At 39.2% G+C, this 21,017-nt stretch overlaps 1 protein-coding gene across 18 annotated transcripts in view; it reads left to right on the forward strand.

The window, feature by feature from the left end:
- Window positions 1-21,017, forward strand: part of Trpm3 (transient receptor potential cation channel subfamily M member 3) — a 514,024-nt gene that overhangs the window by 258,466 nt on the left and 234,541 nt on the right. For all 18 annotated transcript variants that reach the window (XM_076918422.1, XM_076918425.1, XM_076918437.1 and 15 more), the window contains exons 5-6: window positions 2,721-2,845; window positions 14,122-14,293. In XM_076918422.1, coding sequence (XP_076774537.1) covers window positions 2,721-2,845; window positions 14,122-14,293 — 297 coding nt within the window. The remainder of the gene's footprint in view (window positions 1-2,720; window positions 2,846-14,121; window positions 14,294-21,017) is intronic.

A 21,017-nucleotide genomic window follows, 5' to 3' on the forward strand; every position in this document is an offset into this window, starting at 1 on the left:
CTGTATACACAGGCTACAGGGACTCTCCATTCTCTGCTTCATCTCTATAGACATGCTACAGATGTTCACACTACTACTACTGTACCTGGCTTTTACATGGGTTCTGGTGATTCAAACTCAGGTCCTTATACTTGTATAGTTGCTTTATTCATTGGGCACGTTTCCAGCCCTACTTTTTTTAAAAAAAAAAAAAATACCATTTCTATCAGAAGTTTGAATTATAAGGTTATATGCTTATTCAAAATATTGTATTTTTAATTATACTTATGCATGTGTATCTGAGTTTGTGCACATGAGTGTAGGGCTCTAAGCAGCCAGAACCATTAGATCCTTCTTGGATCTGGAGTTACAGGCAGTTGTAATCCAAACTCAGATCCTCTGCAAGAGCAATACATGTTCTTAATCACTGAACACCCATGTGATTAGGATCCATGTGGGTTTATAATGTTAAATGTTTCTTAAAACATTCCACACCAGGAGATGATTAATCCCAATCCTTCATGGATTCCAAATATCTTTTCCTGACAGCCATATAAATTTTCATATTGTGATAGGAGCATAATTATCAAATCAATTCTAATAACTACTTACAGTTAGGTTCTTCTCTGTAGAACATGATTAGTAGTCAACAGATAATGGAGTAAACTTTGTTACCCCGAGCCAGAAATTCTTATAAAAAGTACACCAATGCCAGGTGAAGTGGCTCATGGCCTTAATGCCGGAACTCAGCAGGCACAGGTAGGTGGATCACTGTGAGTTTTGAGAACAGCCTGGTCTATAAGCTAATGAAAATTTGTCAGAAGGCTCAGAGTCTGTACACATGGGCACATCTGAAGCTAGTGGGACACCCTGAGTATAACTCTAGTCTAACTAACATCTTCTCCTCATTAAAGAATAGTTGAGTTTTAGCTTAGATGATGTGAAAACTGTAAAAACCTACATAGCTAGAACTTGTGAGCAGTGAGCACACAGCCACACAAGCATGATGTAGCAGTGGTCTGTGTGGATGGTCCATGTCCAGAGCTGTGTTATAAAATCCTAACCCAGTCCATCAGCTGACAACATCTTCGGCTAACCTGCACAGTTAGCTCTTACTGCTGATCCTGTAAAGAGAAATTCTAGTGACACTTTGGATTTTAGGGTACACATTTTCCTCTTCACTAAGTAGAAAGCATTTGCTTGTAATTGCGTCTAGTCTTGTTTTGCTTTCTGATGTAGAGAGACCCATCCAATGCAAGGCTCAAAAAGACTTCTAACTGAGTTTCTATATTTGGAAAGTTGGATTATTACTTGTTTTTCTTCTTATAAAATGCATTCAAAAGCAGAAAAAAAAATAATTTACATCCTAAATACTATAAACCAAACAGCTCATCTCTGCTTCAGAGTATGAGACTTTAATGATGGCTATTAACGCTGGTAGCACGTAGAGAAAATTGTGGCAGAGAGGCATAACATACAGTTAAATGTCTTGTCCAACCCAGTCCTGATATGTTTTGCATATTAATATGAATATTTATGGATTTACTTATTTTTGTCTGAAAGTTGCATTCAGCAATATTTTCACTTAGATGATACATCGACAAGGTAACAAGTGAAACGGGCACCTCTCCAGGCTCCCAGCACAGCACACTGTGATTAGTGCTCAAGACATGGATTTGATCTCGGGTCTATTTAACAATTGAGTTATTGAAACATGTCTCCATGGTGAGACTGCTTGGTGAGTTCTTCTGTCCAATGCATGGCTTCTGAGCCCTTATTTGGAGTTAGACTGTCCCTTGGGGCCCACAGTTGAGTAACACACTAAACACCCAGTACTCCTGTCAGAAGACACGCGTCACATTCTGTTATGCATCACTGGAAGATGTGGCAGTAAAATGTGGAGCTGTTGGAAACACCCAAGCTACTGTATGTGCAAGGAATCACATCCAAGTTAAAGTTCGTAGAAGGGATGCCACTGGGGATAGGTATGTCTTGGGGAATGAGGAGAATGTTGATAAGTGTAAATTATTTAAAAATGTACCTTACAAGTCATGTATAGAAATGATTGCCCAAGGAGGAAGCTAAAAGATTGGACATTTTTAAAATGGTTTCTTAAAGTCAAGATCGGGTCCCCTACTGCTGTAATCTGAATTTCCTTGCTTTTAACTGTGAGACAATCATTAACAGAAAAGGCAACAAATAAAATGATGACTATTAAAGGTGTACTTACACATTTTAGCATAAACGTGCCAGCAAGTAAGATAGCATTGTTACTAGGCATTTCGCATTATGTGACATAAATAGGAAGAGGAAACTGAGGTTAATAAAATCTTAGGTAAATAAGTGTTGAAATGACCCTAATCCCTTCACAGACTGTAGAATCAATTAACATTTGTGGTTTTTTATTCCAAGGATTCAAGATATTAATAAATCACTATGCTTACAAGCAAAGCATTCACTAAATAATTACATTTAGTCTATATAGCTACTAGCTATTCTTTATAGGTAGTGTATACAGGAGTTGAAGGAATGGATTGTTTAAGTTTGTATTGAGAAATATATCTGCATTATAACCAATCTTATGGAGTATCTTCTACATGTGTAGTTTTTAATAGAAGTGTGTCAAAATTCTATATCTAACATTTCTCCCCAAAGTTAAAGACATTCATTAATTTTCTGCAGAATGATAGAAAGTTCACTGACCTTAACAAAGTTAATCCTCCCCCTTTCTCTGCTCTTAGGTGTCATTCGTCATGTCGGAGATGCCTTGAAAGACCATGCATCTAAATCTCGAGGGAAGATATGTACCATAGGTATCGCCCCCTGGGGAATTGTGGAAAACCAGGAAGACCTGATTGGAAGAGATGTGAGTCCTGGGGGGTGCTCTATTGTGTGACTTTTCCTAGCATCTGTAATATGTACAGCACGATACTTTTAAGTCCATCTTTCAAAGTCAAACTTGTATTATGAAAGGTTTACTAAATAATTACTAAATACCAAATTCTTTCTAGATAAACTCTCTGTCAATTCTCCCAACCAGGGTGTCGACACTAACCCAGATTGACTGTGACTTAAATGTGCTAAATGTTCATTAAAGGATTAGTATTGTAACACAGAAAGAGCCTGATCAGGCATTTCATCTCTTAAGTCCAAGAGATGGGTAGACACTGGAAGGTGCAATGAACACCTGCCAGGGCTAATTCCAATCAATCAAAGGCATGTAATATTCAATAATAGTTACAAGACACTGATAAAATACATGTAAGAAGACATTAAAAATATACAGGCTTCTCATGTTTGTGATTGGAAGAATTAATTCTTTTAATGTCCCTTCTACTCTCTATCAAAATATCAATGAAAATATCATTTTTAGAGAACTAGGAATAATGACCCTAAAGTCCATACAAAACCAGGAAGCCAAAAGATTCCTGGAGAGATAAAAAGCTGGAAATGTCACAATATCTGATTTCGAGAACTACTGTGAAGCAGCAGTGTCCTAGACAGTATGGCATTGACAAAGAAAGAGACAAGTGGTCAACAAAACTGAACAGAGATGCCACATCTCCACATGTAACCAATGCTTAACAGGGGCACTGAAAATGCTCACTGTACAAAGGATGCATGTTCCCAAAAGATTCAAACTGGAATTGTATCTCTCACTCTGTACTTGAGATGGAACCAGATGGAAGGGGAGGTGGGGAGAAACTGGGGGAAGTAGAGGGAGGAGAAACAGTAATCAGGATATGAGAAAAGAATCTATTTTCAATAAAAGAAAAGAACCATTGAAATAGAAGAGAGGGGTAAGTAAGGCCTTATGTGAGAGCTGAAGCCACTAGATCTTGAAAAAGAAAGAGCACCTGAAGGCCCCTGGAGGGGCAGTGGTTTTCTGCAGAGGACCTGTAATGGCAGGAAACAAAAGTAAAGCTTTCCTAGTTGGGACGAAATCAAACTCATGACTGCACAGCACAAGAAGCAACAGGATGAAGAAGCAACATACAGAATGAGACAGATATTTGCCATTACTTGTCTGACAAAGAATTAGGTGCTGGAGTATATAGAAACTAAAAACAATTTAAACAAATCTAACTCTAAAATGGAAAAACAAACTAGTTATTTAACATACTGAAACATTGCATGGCATTAGCCATCAGAAAAATATAAATCCCAACTATAATGAAAACAGGTGTTATAAAATAAATAACAAATTCCGGCAAAAATACACAGAAATGAAACTCATATATTGGTGATGGTAATGGAAATTATCCCAGCCATTATGCAGAACAATATAGAGATTCCTCATAAATGAAAAATAGATATACCAGTTCTATGTATAGATGCAAAGAAAGGTAAATCAGCACACCAAAACCTGCCACACTAATCACAATACATAAGGAATTAGCCCAGATGCCCAGCAACAAATCATTGAATAAAGTTATATATGTGTGTGTATATGTATGTAATAAAGATTTTATAAACAATATATATATATTACCTGAACATAAAAGAGATCCTGTCATTAACAGTAAATGGAGTTGGTGATACCAGGTAAAATAGACAAGACACAGGCAAACAAGCATACAATGATTTTTCATATATGCACAAGCTTTTCAAATGTTAATGTAAGAATGACCACTAAGATCAGGAAGAATGAATCTCTGAAAAAGGGAAGAAGTGGGTTTGAACTGTGCTATACGCACATACAGAAATTCATGCTGAGCCCCACTAGGATGTATAAGCAACTCATGAGTCAATTACATTTTTAAAAAGATATATAGTCAAAATTTCTTTTTACAATGGAAATTAAAATGGCAGGTTGCATAGTACACTGAAAATATAATTATAGTCTAGTTAGTCAATAAATCTGTCATCAAGGTTTATTGAATTTTGATCTGATGAGCTGCAATATGCATAGAATTTACTTGACTCTTTTGTTATAATAGTGTTTGTTTTCCAAGTTTTTCATGAGAGTAAAAGTACTATTCTTACTAAAAGACAAAGCCAGATATGGTGCTGGAGAATTTCAAATTTGATAAAAGCCTGGGCAGCATATATCAGGGGCAGAATGCTTAGAACTCATTCCAGATCCTCACTATTAATAAATGATCCATAATGAAGATGAATTGGGAATGATGGAGTCTAGACTTCGTGGGGAAATACAGAAAAATGTAATGATAGCTCTCTTCACTCCCCACTTTATGACAATTCCATCTCTAAACACAGCTGAAGTTCTGTGGCCGCAGGGGTCCTCTCCACTGGGACCTTACCTGAGGGAAGACACTGGGGCTCTCTCCGGGGTCTCTCTCTTTATTAGGATTTTAATTCAAGTAGACTCCATACTTAAGGGTTCAACCCTCATGACATAATGAGCTCCTAGAGACCTCACCTCTGAACACCATCACCTTGCAGATTAGGATTTCAATGTTAGAATTGGGGTGGGAGGGAACATAAATTTTAGTTCATCGATGTAAGAGTGCCTCGAAAATACAATTTGGCTTAGTTTGTTGGTAAACCTCAACGGAATACTGTGCATAAGGATGCAAGGCATTGGTAGAACATGTGAATGCTTCATGTTATCATTTCTTTATCTCTAGGTAAATTATAGAAATAGTTTCTCTGTTGCCACAGCTTCCCTAGGTATAATAGTGATGATACTAACTGTAATTTATTGAGTATGCCCTGAAATGAAATAGCTTTGCAGGGTTAAGTAAACAAACCATGAACTAAAACCAAAAGTTCAACCCTTTCCAGAGACCACTGTTATATTTATTATATCGAGGGATCTGAAAAAATACTCAACAGTGGAATTTTTTTGGCTGTTATTAGGGACACTGATAAATATCACAGCACCTACAAGATAAACTAAAAAATATACTCAGTAGATGATAACTAAAACTCTTCATTGTCCTGAAAAAAAAATCTTGGCTTAAACAGATAATTATAAAAGTACCAGGAGTGTGAAGTCAGGAAAGAACTTCTAGCAAATTCTGATTTTCACTTAACACATTTTAAATTTATATTCCTTACTTTTAGAAAACAACTTAACCAGAATTATAAAAGGTAACTTAAAATTTTCTAAAATCTTTCTCTCTAGCCAACTCAGATTAACCAGACATATACCAAATTAAATATCCATAATCAGAAGCAAAGGTATGTTTTCATTTTCACTTAAGGATGAACATTATGTTTTGTAATTTTCTGACAATATAATTACTAAACTATCTTCCTATTCAATGTTGTACATCAATAAATTAAAAGTTCATCTCCTGGTGCTTTTATAGCTTTGAAGAATTCTTAGAAATGTGTCTTTTTTAATGCTATCTTTGCATTTTAAGCCAAGGTCAGTAATACAATTGATTGCTAAATTGGATGTACTTAGCAACTCAGCACATTTGTCAGTTATCCTGAGGGCAAGCCAAATATGACTTCATATTGTAAACTCAAAAAAAAAAAAAAAAAAAAAATCCCAACAGTGGCCTCAGCATGGGATTTGTTGGACTTTGTTAGATAAGATGTACCCAGAGGATGCTAGAGGAAAAGTTCAGAAGCAAGGAAACCCACCTACATCTGTTAGTTATACAGGACAGAGCCAATGCTTGCTGAGCTGGGACCACACTGATTCTGGGCAAACTGCCATGGCAGCAATTAGAGTCCCTTACTTCAAAGAGGCAGTTTTGGTGACAGTAATGATGAGTTTGGACTTGGGAGTGTTCACTTTAAAGTTTCTTTGAGATATTTCCAAGAGAATTTCTGGAACGCTACTCAGCATATGAGAAAGAAGCAGAAAGACTGGCCTACAAGCTTAGATTTGGAAGTTATCACGGATAGATGACAATCAGGCCATCCCAGTGGCTGGCATCGACATGGGAAGGTGACAATAAGGGAGAGAAAGCTGAGGCCCTGACGATCTCCACAATTTAATAGCCAAGTAGAGGGAAGAACCAGCAAAATGGCTGAGATATAGAACTGAGCAGTGGGTTATGGAAACCCAGAGAAGTCTGTGCTTTGGAAAGGGAGCCCCATGCTACTGACAAACTGAGAATGGTGAGGACTTGGGACTCTTAAGATATCACTGGTCAAAACTGCTTTAGTGGAGTAACAAAAAGGCAAGCCTGCTCACAAGAAGAAAAGTAACATAGATAGACCCAAGGAGAGATGGGCTGACCACAGGAGTCAATGTGCAAGATGAAAGCATCATAGATGATATTGATGTTTCGGGGAACATGGAATTAAGATGGGTAGTCTATGGGAATTAGGATGTAAAGGATTAAACAACCCATGGTATTGATGCTTCAGGGAATAAGGAAAATAGATTACCCATCAATCAGTATTGTATTTCTATCATAACAGCTATCATTGATTTGAGTGCATGGTTCTTTAAGGTTTGTGTCTCAGCTACTCTTTAGAGTACAGACTGTGGCAGTTATGGTGGGGTTATGTACGTTAAATGTATGTATATTAAATGAAATGCATTTAATATGTCTACCCTAATGGACATCATAGTTTAGGCCAGTCAACCTTGAACTGCTCAGGATAATGAAATTAAGCTACAGTTGAGCCTATTTTGAAGTAAAATGCTAAATAGTTCATATAGTTTACTGGCCACAGTACACAGTGGAGTACTAAACCAATCACCTTTCTAATCATATGAACACCTGGATGCTATGTTTTTCTGCTACTACAAACATACAAATCATAACAGAAAATTACTAACCTAGAAAAAGAGCAAACTTAGTAGTTTCTATTGAATAGGTATTGTTTTTTATACCATTCTAAAGTTGAAAAAAAAATCACAAGTTGAACCATTGCATGTGGGGGATTTTATCTTAACAAGTTGATTTTACAACTAGCCTCGATTTATATAGAGGTACAGAAAATATATAATGCGTAGGGTTACCCTAGCCAACTAGTGAGAACAGAAGTCAGATCATCTGCCAAGTAGAGGAGGAAGGATTCCAGTGAGCACTGTTAAGAGGCTGCAGGATGCTAATCACCCAGGAACACACATCCAAACTGACCAAACCCGCAGGGCATGAATTAAAGGCACCACAGTGGGCTCATGCCTAGAGGCAGCGGGTACCAGCAGTCATGAGATTATTTACAACAACCAGTCCAGAAAAGGAGGAAAAGGTATATTTCAAAAATCTCAAAGAAAGGCAATACTAATACAAGATAGTTTCATCTATGGATGAATAAAAAACGACCTTCAGACTTAATGGCTGATAAGTAACAGACTGATTTCTGTCATTGGCGGAGGAATTTCTAAATGGCTTACCTGTGAAGCTTAGGTCTCTTGAGGTGACAGTCACATGATAGTTGGGCAGCTCCATGGTCTGAGGCTGGCTACGATGCTCTCTTCATAGCTCACTTCCTAGCCTGTTGCTATTTGTCGTTACTTGTCACGTGGATCTCTTCACAGAGTCGTGAAACCACCTTCCCAACTTGACACCAGCTTCCTCTGGAGTAAATGAGCTGACAGAAAGAAAGTTCAGAGAAACTCCTTTTACGGTTACACGCACTCAGTAGTATACTATCCCTTAGAAGTGAGTCATTGCACCCAATCTAGATCGAGAGAAGAGTTTCAAAAAACTTCCGGTTCTGGTTTAAATCCACCCCCATCAGGGCCCCTGTGACAGCTGGATACAGGAACCTCTTCAGAGCCCTTTCTTGCTGCTAGTAGCTGGCTCCCCTCAGGATGGGCTAAAGGGAAGTGAGACTATTCAAGTGTAAAATGTGAAGCGAGGGCCACAAACACTCTGTGCGACACTCACCGAGGGGACACGTCTTTTCAAAGTGTTGCAGAAAGATGAAATTGATAGACCCATGGCTTTTAGTGTGGATCCCACAGCTCAGGGATCTGAGCGCTCTTTGAAACGGGTCCATAGGTTTTTACCGGCTCCTTGTGTGGACCTCTGAGCCTCAAGGTAGCACCTGGGTTTCAGGGTCATTTCCTTTGACTCCTAAGCTTAAGAGCTGCACTTGGATAAACACCGCTACTCTTGCTGGCCACACCTCTCTAATGGTGAAGGCATGCGGAAGCCTTTCTTTTTCTCCTCTAATTCTCTCAGTCCCCTGCTCCTTTGTCTGTGAGGCAAAGGTTGTTTCCTGCCTCTCAGCAGTACCCCTTTTCCCCAGCAGACAGGGATGCCAAATCCTTAGATAATTTACATACACCTTTTATTTCTCTCTCACCAAAGTGCAGCCACATCTGGCTCCCCGCTAGTACCTTTTTTTTTACCCCCATATAACCATAGCCGTTCTAGATAGCGCAACTGGAAACAGTGTACTCAGCTGTCTGACGGATTCCAAAGTCAGATGAGGCATTAACAAAGTGCACAGCCAAAAAGCCAACCACAGTATCCTCTATGAATTTAAAATGAGATGGTTCTTGGTTTTCCTTCCTAACGTGCACTGACTTATATAGAAACTTCAGATTGACACAGTGCTGATGGAACAGATTTGGCCAAGACTCCTGACATCTCAAAGCCTTATAGTTCCCTGGATGAAATAAACACAGAACACCACTTCCTGAGACCTTGTCCTCACCATGCAGGGCATGCTAGACACGGTCAATGAATGCTCACGTTCTTCCGGTCTACATTAAAGCTATATTGCTCTTAGAAGGAGATGACCATTCAAGCCATGCGTGCCCTACTCTGCTGCTTGCCTGGACCATGTCAATACACAAGTCACTAAGAATTGGATTTGGAACTGCAAAGGGCCTCTGATTGATGGCATAGAAATCTAATTTAGCCCAACTCAATTCTGTTAGGAAGAGGAATCTCAGGTGAGCAAATTGGCAATGCACTGCACAAGGCACCAGAAGAGGGAAAAGGTTTCCATGCAAAAGAAAGGGTGAGACTTGACTTTTGTAGCCAACACCCATCTTAAGTCATTGTTCAGCACTGATTTGAATTAAGAAGTGTGCTTTTAGTGCAGTTTAGACAGACTCAGGAATTAGAGCCGAGAAGCTTCCAGAAATTTTAAGTCCTGTACTTTACAGATAAGAAAACTTAGCACATCTTGAACATTTATTTATTAGGACACAGTATCTTGATCACACATGTGCTCAAGTTAGCATATCCATCACAGACTGCATTTCCTTAAAAAGTTTATGAATTAATGAGCAAGGAACTCAGATATCTGCCCAGGGTTACAAGGTAGTAGCTATATAAACCAAACTATAGCCCCTATATGCTGATATCCTGAAATGCTTCTAAATGAGACCAAGGCATGCCCGGAAATACATAGAAAGACTCCAACAGCTATTCTAGACCAAACTGTAAATGGCTAATTTAAGCCTGGGCACAGATTAAAACTGTATCAGTCTATGAACAATTTATCAAGGATGCTTTCTGCTGATGCCTTGTATAAACCCATGCAAGATCCCCACTCCACAGAAATGCTGTTTCATAACTAAGGTGTATAATGGCATGAACCAGATTTCTATCAAACACCCAGTGTAATACTAAATGGTATGCAATGGGTTAATGATTAATGGTATATTCTCACTTACTCTTAGGGGCAAGAAAGAAATGCATCACTTACATGCACTGTCATCAATGATGGCCAGAGAATAGAAAGGTTCTAAAGTCTATTTCCAAGTTGATTTACTTGCTCATCATGAAGACCAATTAAAAGGCCTTTGAGACACTACTCAACATTCTTCAGTTCAGATTATAATCTCAAAAATGAAACACAAGAAATTGTATGGGTGTCTGCTTTCTGGTTCTTCCAAAAAGGAGTATGTGACCTCCATTTTTCTGTCCTTTTAGGAAGAAAAGGTGAACACCTTGCCTGGTGGAGGCTATGAGGCTTTGTGACTTACCTGTCTCCCAAAGTCCCCCACTGAGAAGCATGCACAGTCACCCAGTGTACCATGAAAACATCACCAACACACTCAACAGCATACACTTCCAATGACAGCCATCCTCCCTCCCCCTATAAGCTCTTAACAGCAAAAATGGCTGTGCTGCCCCCAAAACCTGTCGGAAGGAGAAGTTCATTTGTATTCCTGCTGTTGAAAAAGCAATGTTTGTTCAATTTGGAAAACACACAAGAAGGATCAGGAAATCTTTGTATATATACAGACTGCAACTTGAATAGAAAAAGACTGCAGGCATGTTCGTAATGAGGAATATTAAGTGGATTTCGTAGGCAAGTTAGATGAAAATATGTTTCTCGGAAGGATGGAAGTTATTTCCAAAGTTTCAGTTAATCAACAAATAGTTCCAAGCCAAGCCATCATCTTCTTAGATGCCTAGAGGGATGCAACAAATCATACTTTGCACATTTTGTCAGCAGATGGTTGATTTTCTCCCCTTGCTTTACGTTGATCTAAATCTCTTGGGTAAAACAAAGGCAAGTGGTCTGTCCCACATTATGTTCTGATTGCTGTTTTACAACTGGAAGCATATAGTTGGTAAGACAGAGTAGAGCAGGACAAAGAATTAATATTCTACAATACTTGCTAGGAGCTGGGCATGGTGCCTGGTACTTTGCACATGTAATCTAAACCAGTCCCCCCTGAGGTCAGTAGTTTTATCATGTCCATTTTTACAAATTAAGAGATTCAGGTTCCAATAGCCATAGACAGAACTGCAATTCCATCCTTGATTTATGTGGTTGGGGATGTTCCAGGACTCTGTAAATCTTCCTCTAAGGAGGACAGAAATACTGGGGAATTTTACTCATTTTTCAGATTTCTATCCTCTATTGTTCAGCAGACAACCTCTCTGCCAAAATATGGCAACCTATAACTTGCTTCACATAAGATCAAAAGAAAAGGGATTTGTATAATGAAGAAATCCAAATTTGACAGTTTTGCCTTGGCCAATACAGCGTCCAGCATCCTCTAGGCACTGCGGAGCTATGTTTCACAAGAGAGGGTTGTCACAAGTCTGGAGACTGAAGCACCTAGGTGGACAATGAAATTACCTTCTCTTTCTGATGAACTACTCAGTTGAGTTCCCAATGATTTTCATTCCTTTCCCCCCCATTAGAAAATTTTACTTTTATTAATAGTCTTTAAATAGATTAAGAAATTAAAGGGGGGAAGGAAGGAAGGAAGGAAGGAAGGAAGGAAGGAAGGAAGGAAGGAAGGGAGGGAACAGATAGACAGGAAACCAGCACAAATGACGAAAGTCCACTGTCACACATCATTTAATCTCCAAAACTCCAGTCTCCCTTTCCCCTCATAGAGCTGCTGTGCCCTTCCCACCCCCTTGGCACTGTGCCCTCAGGACCTGCCACTGAAAATCAGCACAGGAACTGAAGCATTTTTCTGTGCCCAATGCACAGTGCAGAGGCTCTTTCAGAGGAGGAGAAAGTCTTTCTGCTCAGCCTTTCAGCAAAGCATTAATATTTACTAGCATGCACTCCCCTGTAGGATGAATGTTTTATGATCAATTATGAGTTGCAACGAATGGGAATTTCAACCACAAGCCACCCATTCTTTATCCAGTGCTAGGGAGTGCAGAACAGGCTTTGCAATACAGGCCTCTCCATTTTGGAAGAATCCCACTCACTCTTCTGGACAAGGCAGCAATTGACCACTGCCCACGGGGTTATCAAAGGCAATAACCAAGCTTATCAGATTTCAAAATCAACAAGGAGCGATTGAAACAAAACTCTGTGTTGGCATCATATCAATGCTATATTTAAAAACCGGAACACATAGAACAGGACTGAAAACCATTTCAAAAGCTCAGAATCATATACATATTTTAAATGTAAATGAGCTCAGTTCCCTAACAATTCTGTAAAGAAAGGATCCAATGCCTTTCCAGGTTTGAACAAAAGCATGCCTATCTCAGGTTTGCCTATTCGTTCAGTTTACTGAGAACATTTCATCTTCCAGGCACACTGGACTGTGGGTTTTGAATCAGGATCAAGGTCTAAAAAATGACTTACATTAGCTCTTCACAATTGAAAACTGCCCTCACTAAATCACTCTGTAATGTGTTTAATGACGACTCAATCTTACTCTTCTATTGTATGGTGAGTTATTACATGCTGGAAGAGGCAAGTGCATCTCATCTGTATAATTAATGGATGCACTATGCAAAGGCACAAAACTAAGAGCTCAGTAGCATCTATTTCCGTCCTGTCAATTTCAGTGATTTTGTGTAACAATGAGCCTTCTCAATGGCTTCTCTTCACCCTCTCCAGCTGAAGCGCCACCCTAGATATTTTAGCAATAGTTTGCCAATATACTGTGTGTCTGATTTTTTTTCTAAGCAGGGGGAAAATAATAATAATAATCTCAGAGTTTTGAATCGGGCTTGGATGTAAGTTCTGATTATTTGTCTAAATTTTCTGATAACTTGCCTATCTAGTTCTTTACTTTCCAATCTAAAAATTAAACATAATGTGTAACGTAGGATTATAACATGGAATGCATATGCTGTATGAAAAGCCGCTAGCTCATGATGGATATGGTTTTGATAGCAAAAAAAAAATTGTCAAAGATTGTATTGAAATTGCTCTACTTTTACAGAGTGCAATTCATTATTGAAATTAAAAATCAAAATGGGAGTGAAGGAACACAATAGAGATAAAGTCTTAGGCCTGGTTTATTTTCATCTCACAAGACTGTTATTTTATATTCAAGCTGTTTTGTACTATCAAGGATAGTGTTGGTTTTAAGTAACAGAGCTTCTGGTTCCTAAGTGAGGTACAACATATTCCCCTAACTGAGCCAATCTGTCTGGCCTCAGTGGGAGAGACTATACCTAGTCCTGCAGTGATTTGATATGCCAGGGTGGGATGATACCCAGGGGCGCCTCCCTCTTCTTAGAGGAGGAGTTTGAAGGGAGAAGCTTGGGGGAAGGGCCATGTGAGGTAGGGACTGGGAGGAAAAAGGGGTCTGATATTGGGGTGGAAAGTGAAGAAAGAAAGAAACATCTTGGTTAAACTTAAAAACTTATGTTTGGCTCAGTAACAAAATATCAATCTAACTTAAACAGTCATCAGCACATAGGTATTTAACACAATGAAGGCATAAGCTCAGATTTGGTAAGGACTGGTTCTTTAAGCATAGACTTCCTACCAGAGAACCACCATGCCTTCTTTCAATGTCTCTCATCCTCCACCTCACATCTTGTTTCCTCCTTTCTGACTTTGCATTCCTTTTGCTGCCTGTAGGTAGTCCGACCATACCAGACCATGTCCAACCCGATGAGCAAGCTCACGGTTCTCAATAGCATGCACTCCCACTTCATCCTGGCTGACAATGGGACCACGGGAAAATATGGAGCAGAGGTGAAACTCCGCAGACAACTGGAAAAGCACATTTCACTCCAGAAGATAAACACAAGTAAGTAAGCCACTCTGTGACTACCGCACTGCCTAGAAAATAATGCTAAGTCTTTATGTATCCTATGCAGCAAGGAGAGGAAAACTCAAGGAAACTGTAGGTACCAGCCATCCTTCCTCCTGGGCCAGTGGGTAAAGTGAGAGGAAGTTATCCAGGGGAACAACACAAGACGAAGCCTGAGAATACTAACACAATTAATGGGTTCAAGCTCATTTCTTCACACACAGAGAATCCATCCCCAGCTGGGGTTTAAGAATGCAGATAAGCTTTCTCTGAAACTTTTCCAACTTCCTTCCACAGTACCCCAGAGAAGAAAGGCACCCCAGAGAAATGGCTGCTATTTAGTAAGCCTTTTTTTTGTGTGTGTGTCTAAAAAAAGGCAAAACAAATCAGGCTTTGATCTTAGCACAGAGGGGTCTCAAAGGAGTTGAATGTGTTTTAAACTAAAGAACACTGGGCAGGCATCTTGTTCAAGCTCTACCACTGTTTTACATTTATGTATGTATGCATTTGTCATCTCCAGCTATGTGTGCATTTTGATATGAGTATGTATGTGTGCTGTGTGCTACATATCTGATGGCTATAAAATTTCTCTGAAGGACTCGCGAGCTCTGTACTGAAGTTGTCATACAAACATTTAGCTGTAAAAAGAAAAAAATTCTCCCCTGATCATCTACTAAGGTCCTCACAGAAAAAAATTCTTTCATTTCCATAAAGTAATATGCAAAGCGTCAGTGGCTTGCCAGTTTAGATAGTAAACACATTCACACATGCACAAACATATATGTGTATATATTCATATATATATTTATGAGTAAAGGCATATCTCTCATCTTAAGGGACAAGAAAAAATTCATTACTTATATGGTATTTATATGTATATACACATACATGCATTATATATAATGTATATACATATATATAATAGAAGTTTACATATTACATTAAAATTCCATAGCCTATAATTTCAAGAAAAACTAGATTCCCTTTGGCTACTCTTCAAAAACTCAGTGCCATATGGTTCAACTTTTTCAAATCCCACCTCTCTGTCTTTGTCCCTGATGGATCTTCCTGGCTACAGTTGCCTTTTTGGCAGAGCTAGGATGCCAGGCTCTTCTTGTCTCAACTTCTCATTCTTATGCCCTCCTCTCTAATTGTCTCTCTGGCTGCTTACTTAGAGAAACTTCATACATTCATTTTATTCTGAGTGAAATCTGGAATAACAAATTTGGCTCAAGTCTGAAATTTAAAAAAAAAAAAAAAAAAAAAAAAAAAAAAAAAAAAAAAAAACATGTTAGGAAACTCCATTCTTGAATCTTTGCACCTGTGGCCCAAGAGGAGCACTGGAGGAAAGGATGCAGTAAACACACACACTCAAACAAACAAACAAAACAAAACAGCCAGACAGTGGTGGCGCCTTTAATCCCAGCACTTGGGAGGCAGAGGCAGGCGGATTTCTGAGTTTGAGGCCAGCCTGGTCTACAGAGTGAGTTCCAGGACAGCCAGGGCTACACAGAGAAACCCTGTCTCAAAAAACAAGCAAACAAACAAAACACACACACATACACACACACACAGAGAGAGAGAGAGAGAGAGAGACAACTTTGGAACTTGGAGGAAATGCTAAAGAAGAGCAAGTATCAGCTAAATAAAAGAGAGAGAGAGAACAAGCTGAGACAAAGCATTGTCATCAGCCAGGTGGTAAACTTTGCTGAAAATACTAGCACTTTCTTTCATCTAAGTATTTGAGAGAATGAATGGGGAGATGTTATATAATTAGCACTATTCTAAGTTATTTTAGGATATAGTGTTACTTTTACTTTTTTTCCCCCCCTACTATTGGGTTAAATATGAGAGTTCATGAGAAATTAGCTAGAAACTGGAAGACAGGAAAGCAAGGACACAAGACATAATTCAAGGTCAAAATTAGTACAGGGCAATGAGAAACATTCTCCAAACCAGCAAAGCCCATCTCTGTGCGGTCCCTGGTCACTCCTGAACCATTTATAAGCGGAGGTAGATGTGTGGTTGGATGGCTATTCAGTAATTTATAAAGCAGAGCAAGAGGTGTGCTTGGATATGTTAGGTACCAGCTGAGGATATGCAAGTTAGATTAGCCAAGACTGTTAGCTGAGCCTTGTGTTTGAAAGCTGCCCAGGCATAGAGGCCTTTGGTTCATTCCAGAGGGGATGCTTTTTGTTAGGTAATTCATGTGCCTAGAAGGATGCCTTTCTCCAAAGGTTTTTTTAAGTGCTGAGTATTACAACTGGCCTTCCTGAAAAGGAGGAAAAGAGTGAGGGGCAGGCAGGAAGGCTCCTGAACAACCACCTCATGCCAGTGAACACAGAGGCCAGCACCTGGAGAGTGAAGGGCAACCATGGCAGATGGTTAGGGACACCAGAGGAGACCCAACAAGAGGCAGTCTTTGGAGTGATAACTCATCAGGAAGTCTCATGTCTTATTTGTGGAGACACTGGACCATTGCTTTACTATGAAAGACGGTAGCAGTTTGGGTTCAATATTCACAAGTAGGGACCCATGCAAGGGATGTGGGTGTAGAGAGATGGAGCATGGATCTAAGTACTGATGGGCTTATTTTGTTAATGGATTTTGAGGCATCATAGAAACCTACAGGCTCCAATTCTGCTGTATGAGCAGTAGCAAGAAGTGGAAGACAGAAGCCCAGTAATCAAGCCCTAAAATCAAGGAACCTAAGAAGAGAAGTGTTTGTAAGTGTCATGAGTTAGAGCTGACCATTCTGGCCTTAAACTCATTGGAGTTTACTTGACACTGTCTCTGAATCTGCTTGATCTATAAAAACCTGAGATGAGAAGTCATTAGGTGACTGAGTGATTCCTACCTTATAAGGTAGACTTCACTTCTTTCAGACTCAAAGGGGCAAGAAAATAGCAAGTTTGTTGTGTGGGAAGAGTGACCCATGATCCATGAGAGGTTTCCATTCACCTTGCAGCATGGAAAATTGCCCATGGCAACCAAAGAAACCTCCAGAGAAGAACTGGGAAAAGGCACAAAGTAGACCTGGTTGTAGCCTGGATCAGCCTAAGAATATTGACATTTAAGGCAACCCTGCTCCCTGTGGGAAACAGCATTTCTACTTTCTTACCTGAGTGCACCTTTTGCTTTATACCATAATTAGCAATTAGTGATTCATCCTCTTAACACTTAAGTTTTATTCTGAGTCTGTTCTAAAAATTCTACGTATGTTTTCATTTCCTGCTTCAAAGTGGAAATTACAAAGAACTCAATTGCCTGAAAATTAGGCATTCTACCATAGCAATATGGCCCACCACCTCTCACCTCCATGATGGTTCTAGGGATATTAGGACACACCCTGAAATACCAGGCCTCATCAATCAGGGGAGATGAGGAGTTTCAAAGCAGTAACCTATTCATGAGCCTGTTTACTTACACAAATGGCATTGCCTCGTACAGAATATGCCTGTTAAACATAAAGTGTGTCCTACTCAGGAGACCTATAAGCCCTTTTTCATCAGCATGCCAATTATTAGTAACATAAGCACTGAGTGTGTTTACATTAACATGCACTCTGACATCCATTATTCTATTCACATCCCTCTCTCCCAGTCAGTAGGAAAACACTGTCAGGGATTATCAAGGGCCCTGTTTATAAAAGAGAACTCTTTTAGACATGAGAAATTGCCTGCTCTAGAATGCTCAACTCTCTGCAATTTTTCAAACTGCAAATTTAACCCACTTGGGACAATGCCAATTATTCATTTAGTAAATAAATATCTAGTGAAGTCTTAGTATATATACCTATTATTGTTAAGACCTGGGAAAGCAAAAATAATTCATTGAGCTTCAGTCAAGGTCAAATAATCAGAAAACAGATGAAGTTGTAATATCTGATAGTAATGAGGGCTATTAAGAAAAATAAAGCTAAGGAAGGTATCTGTGGGCACACATGTGTATATTTCTAGGGGGTCATTTAGATTGGGTAGCTAGGTGTGGCCTGTAGAAGGAATGATGTTTAAGCAGAGGACTGACTGAAGAGAGGGATGGCTGTGGGTAAGCATTCTGGGTAGTATGTAGGGACAGAATATTGGGATCTTTGATGAAGACATAAATAGCTTAGCAAAAACTCAGATTTAATTACAAGGAATTTGGATCTAAGATGTCAAAGATAACCACTACTGTGCTTTAAAACATTACTCCAGCTATATGTAAAGATTAAATGGGGGGGGGGTGGGCAAGATTAAAATCCAGAGATTCACTTAGGAGGATATCCCAGTAAGGCAGGGCAGACATAGTATTGTTTGAGTGGGAAGCTGGAAAGATGGTAAAGCCTGGTCAGATGCAGGATATAAAACACAGAAGGGCTGTGTCTAAGAAAAGAATGTGTGTCTTCATGATGCACTTCAGGAAAAAGTTCCAATCATGTACAAATTAGAGGGTGTTGTGATAGTGTGGTCATTGCTCTGATGGTCAAGAATACATATTACATGTTATCTGCATTTACCAACTCAAGGCCACTCCTGTTTCCTCTGCACACTTCCCACCTGTTGGACCCTCTGCATAACGATGAAGGATGCGCAGACAGCACACAATTCCACCCAGCACCAAAGTATTTGCATCTTATGTCAGCCACTCATGGGCTAAAACTGAGTGGGAACATAACAGTAGTGACCTACACATCCTTAAGAATTCACACTTCTTTCTTGAGAAACAATAAAGATTAAGAATGACAGTAGATTTGAGGCCACCAAAACAGGGAGGGGGGAATTTATTCTGGTTTGCTGTAGTGCCACAGAGCAACTCTTAGATAACACTTCTTACCTGATGTCTTTAAATGATTGAAAGAGGCATTTGAGAGTCCTATCACAGAAAAATGACTAATGTTGGAAGACATGGAAATCCTTATTACTCTCTTTTGATTACTACATGGAACACCTGTGTTGTCTGACAGCAATGTACTCCGCAAAGACCAACATTCTTCGTAAAGCCATTTTCTTGTCTGTCACTTGAACTATTTGGCCACAACTACAGCCATAGATATGCTGAAGATACATGCATACATGCATAAAAATGTTCAAAGAATAAATAAATAGTATCTTAAATATGTTATTTTGCAGTTAAAATTATCTTAAGAGTCGGACAATCATCTTTTCCAATGCCAAATTCTATGCTTAGCTTACAAAAACACTATTTAAAATAATATTGTCATTGCAGTTATCAGTAACGAGGGTTAGAACATTCCCAGAAACTATAACTTTCTTTTGAGAGAAAGTCTTTGCCTATTGCAAGTGCTATGAAAGTAAATCTGGGAGGACATATTATCATAGTCCTAAAACTTTAGGCAATTTGCTGGATTTTTTTTTGTTTGTTTGTTTTTTGGTTGGTTGGTTGGTTTGTTTTTTTGTAGTAGTAGTTGTTTGGTTTGGTTTTTTGTAGTAGTAGTTTTGTAGTATTGTTTGTGAATCTGTATACCCAGGATGATAATATACACCACTGTGATTAAATGAGTGAACATACAATAGAATTGTGACATGAGGCAGCTCAGATCGTTGGCCCACTTCCAGCCCGCTCAGTAGAAACCATGGACCACATTTATATAGCCTTGATGCTTTAGTTCTAATCCTAACTCTGATCCTTTGCCCTGCAGCCTGTCAGAGCCAGGGTATTCATTAGAATATCTTTACCAGTTTTCAACCTGACTTTGCTAATTGTCTACATCTCCCTTAAGTTATAGAGAGGTCCAGAGGGAGAAAGGAGGCTAGAAATTATGTTCTGGCATGTATCATTGAGTAACTATTAACACCAATATTTAAGTGGTAATTGATAGACTGTCTTGGTCTCTGCGGTAATAATCAGAAACCTTTCATTTTCCTTGAATAGTGGAAAACCCAGTTGTCACTAGAGCCTGAGTCAACCGTACAGAAAAGATGAGAGAGCTGCCACTGGGTGCTGAAGCTACTACGTCCCTGTGTAAGAGTGATCATGAATGTCAGTCAGGCTTGATGTGGATTTTGCCTGTGTCGGGGCAAGAACTTAGGCTGATGCAAAATAACCCAGAATATCCTAAATCCTTAGATTAGAAAAAGACCAACTGTCTTTGGGATCCATTTGATTGAAGTGGTGGTGGCCCCCTGCTTTAGATGTCTACATTTCACCAAACAGACATTTTATTTGGCTTGGACACACCATTATATTATGCACATCTGTTTAGGACATCTTTATGAACTAGAATTCCCGGGCTTTTTCTCTCTGCTTAAATGAGACCTCTCCATCAGGCTAAATCCAATCTAAGAAATCCTCTCACAAAGCCCGCTGTGGACCCATGTGCTTTGAGGTTTAGTAAATGGTGGTGTCACTGAGTGCACTGAGGTTTCCACAGTCAGCATTCCTGCAACTATTGAAGTTTGCTACAAAGATAATTTGATGCTGCTGGCCCCAGAATAACATTTGACATTTAACCGTGCCCTTGCCTTATGCAGCTACCCAGAGCACTTTTCTCTAAAGGAGCAGATTCAAATGAGTTTGACATTTATTTTTAAGTAAACAGGGAACAGAAATAATTGTAGAGCTCCTAAAAATGATCAAATGATATTGGCATTTAGAAGTCTCTAGAGGAGATTTTTTTATAAAGTTCTTGTTGCATCACCCCCATTTATTTATGACTTTGTACTTACTCAAACAAACCTCGAAGAAGACAGTAAAGAGAGACATGTCTCAGTAGGTCAGA

This window comes from Arvicanthis niloticus, chromosome 1, assembly GCF_011762505.2.
Source record: "Arvicanthis niloticus isolate mArvNil1 chromosome 1, mArvNil1.pat.X, whole genome shotgun sequence".
NCBI classification, from domain to species: domain Eukaryota; kingdom Metazoa; phylum Chordata; class Mammalia; order Rodentia; family Muridae; genus Arvicanthis; species Arvicanthis niloticus.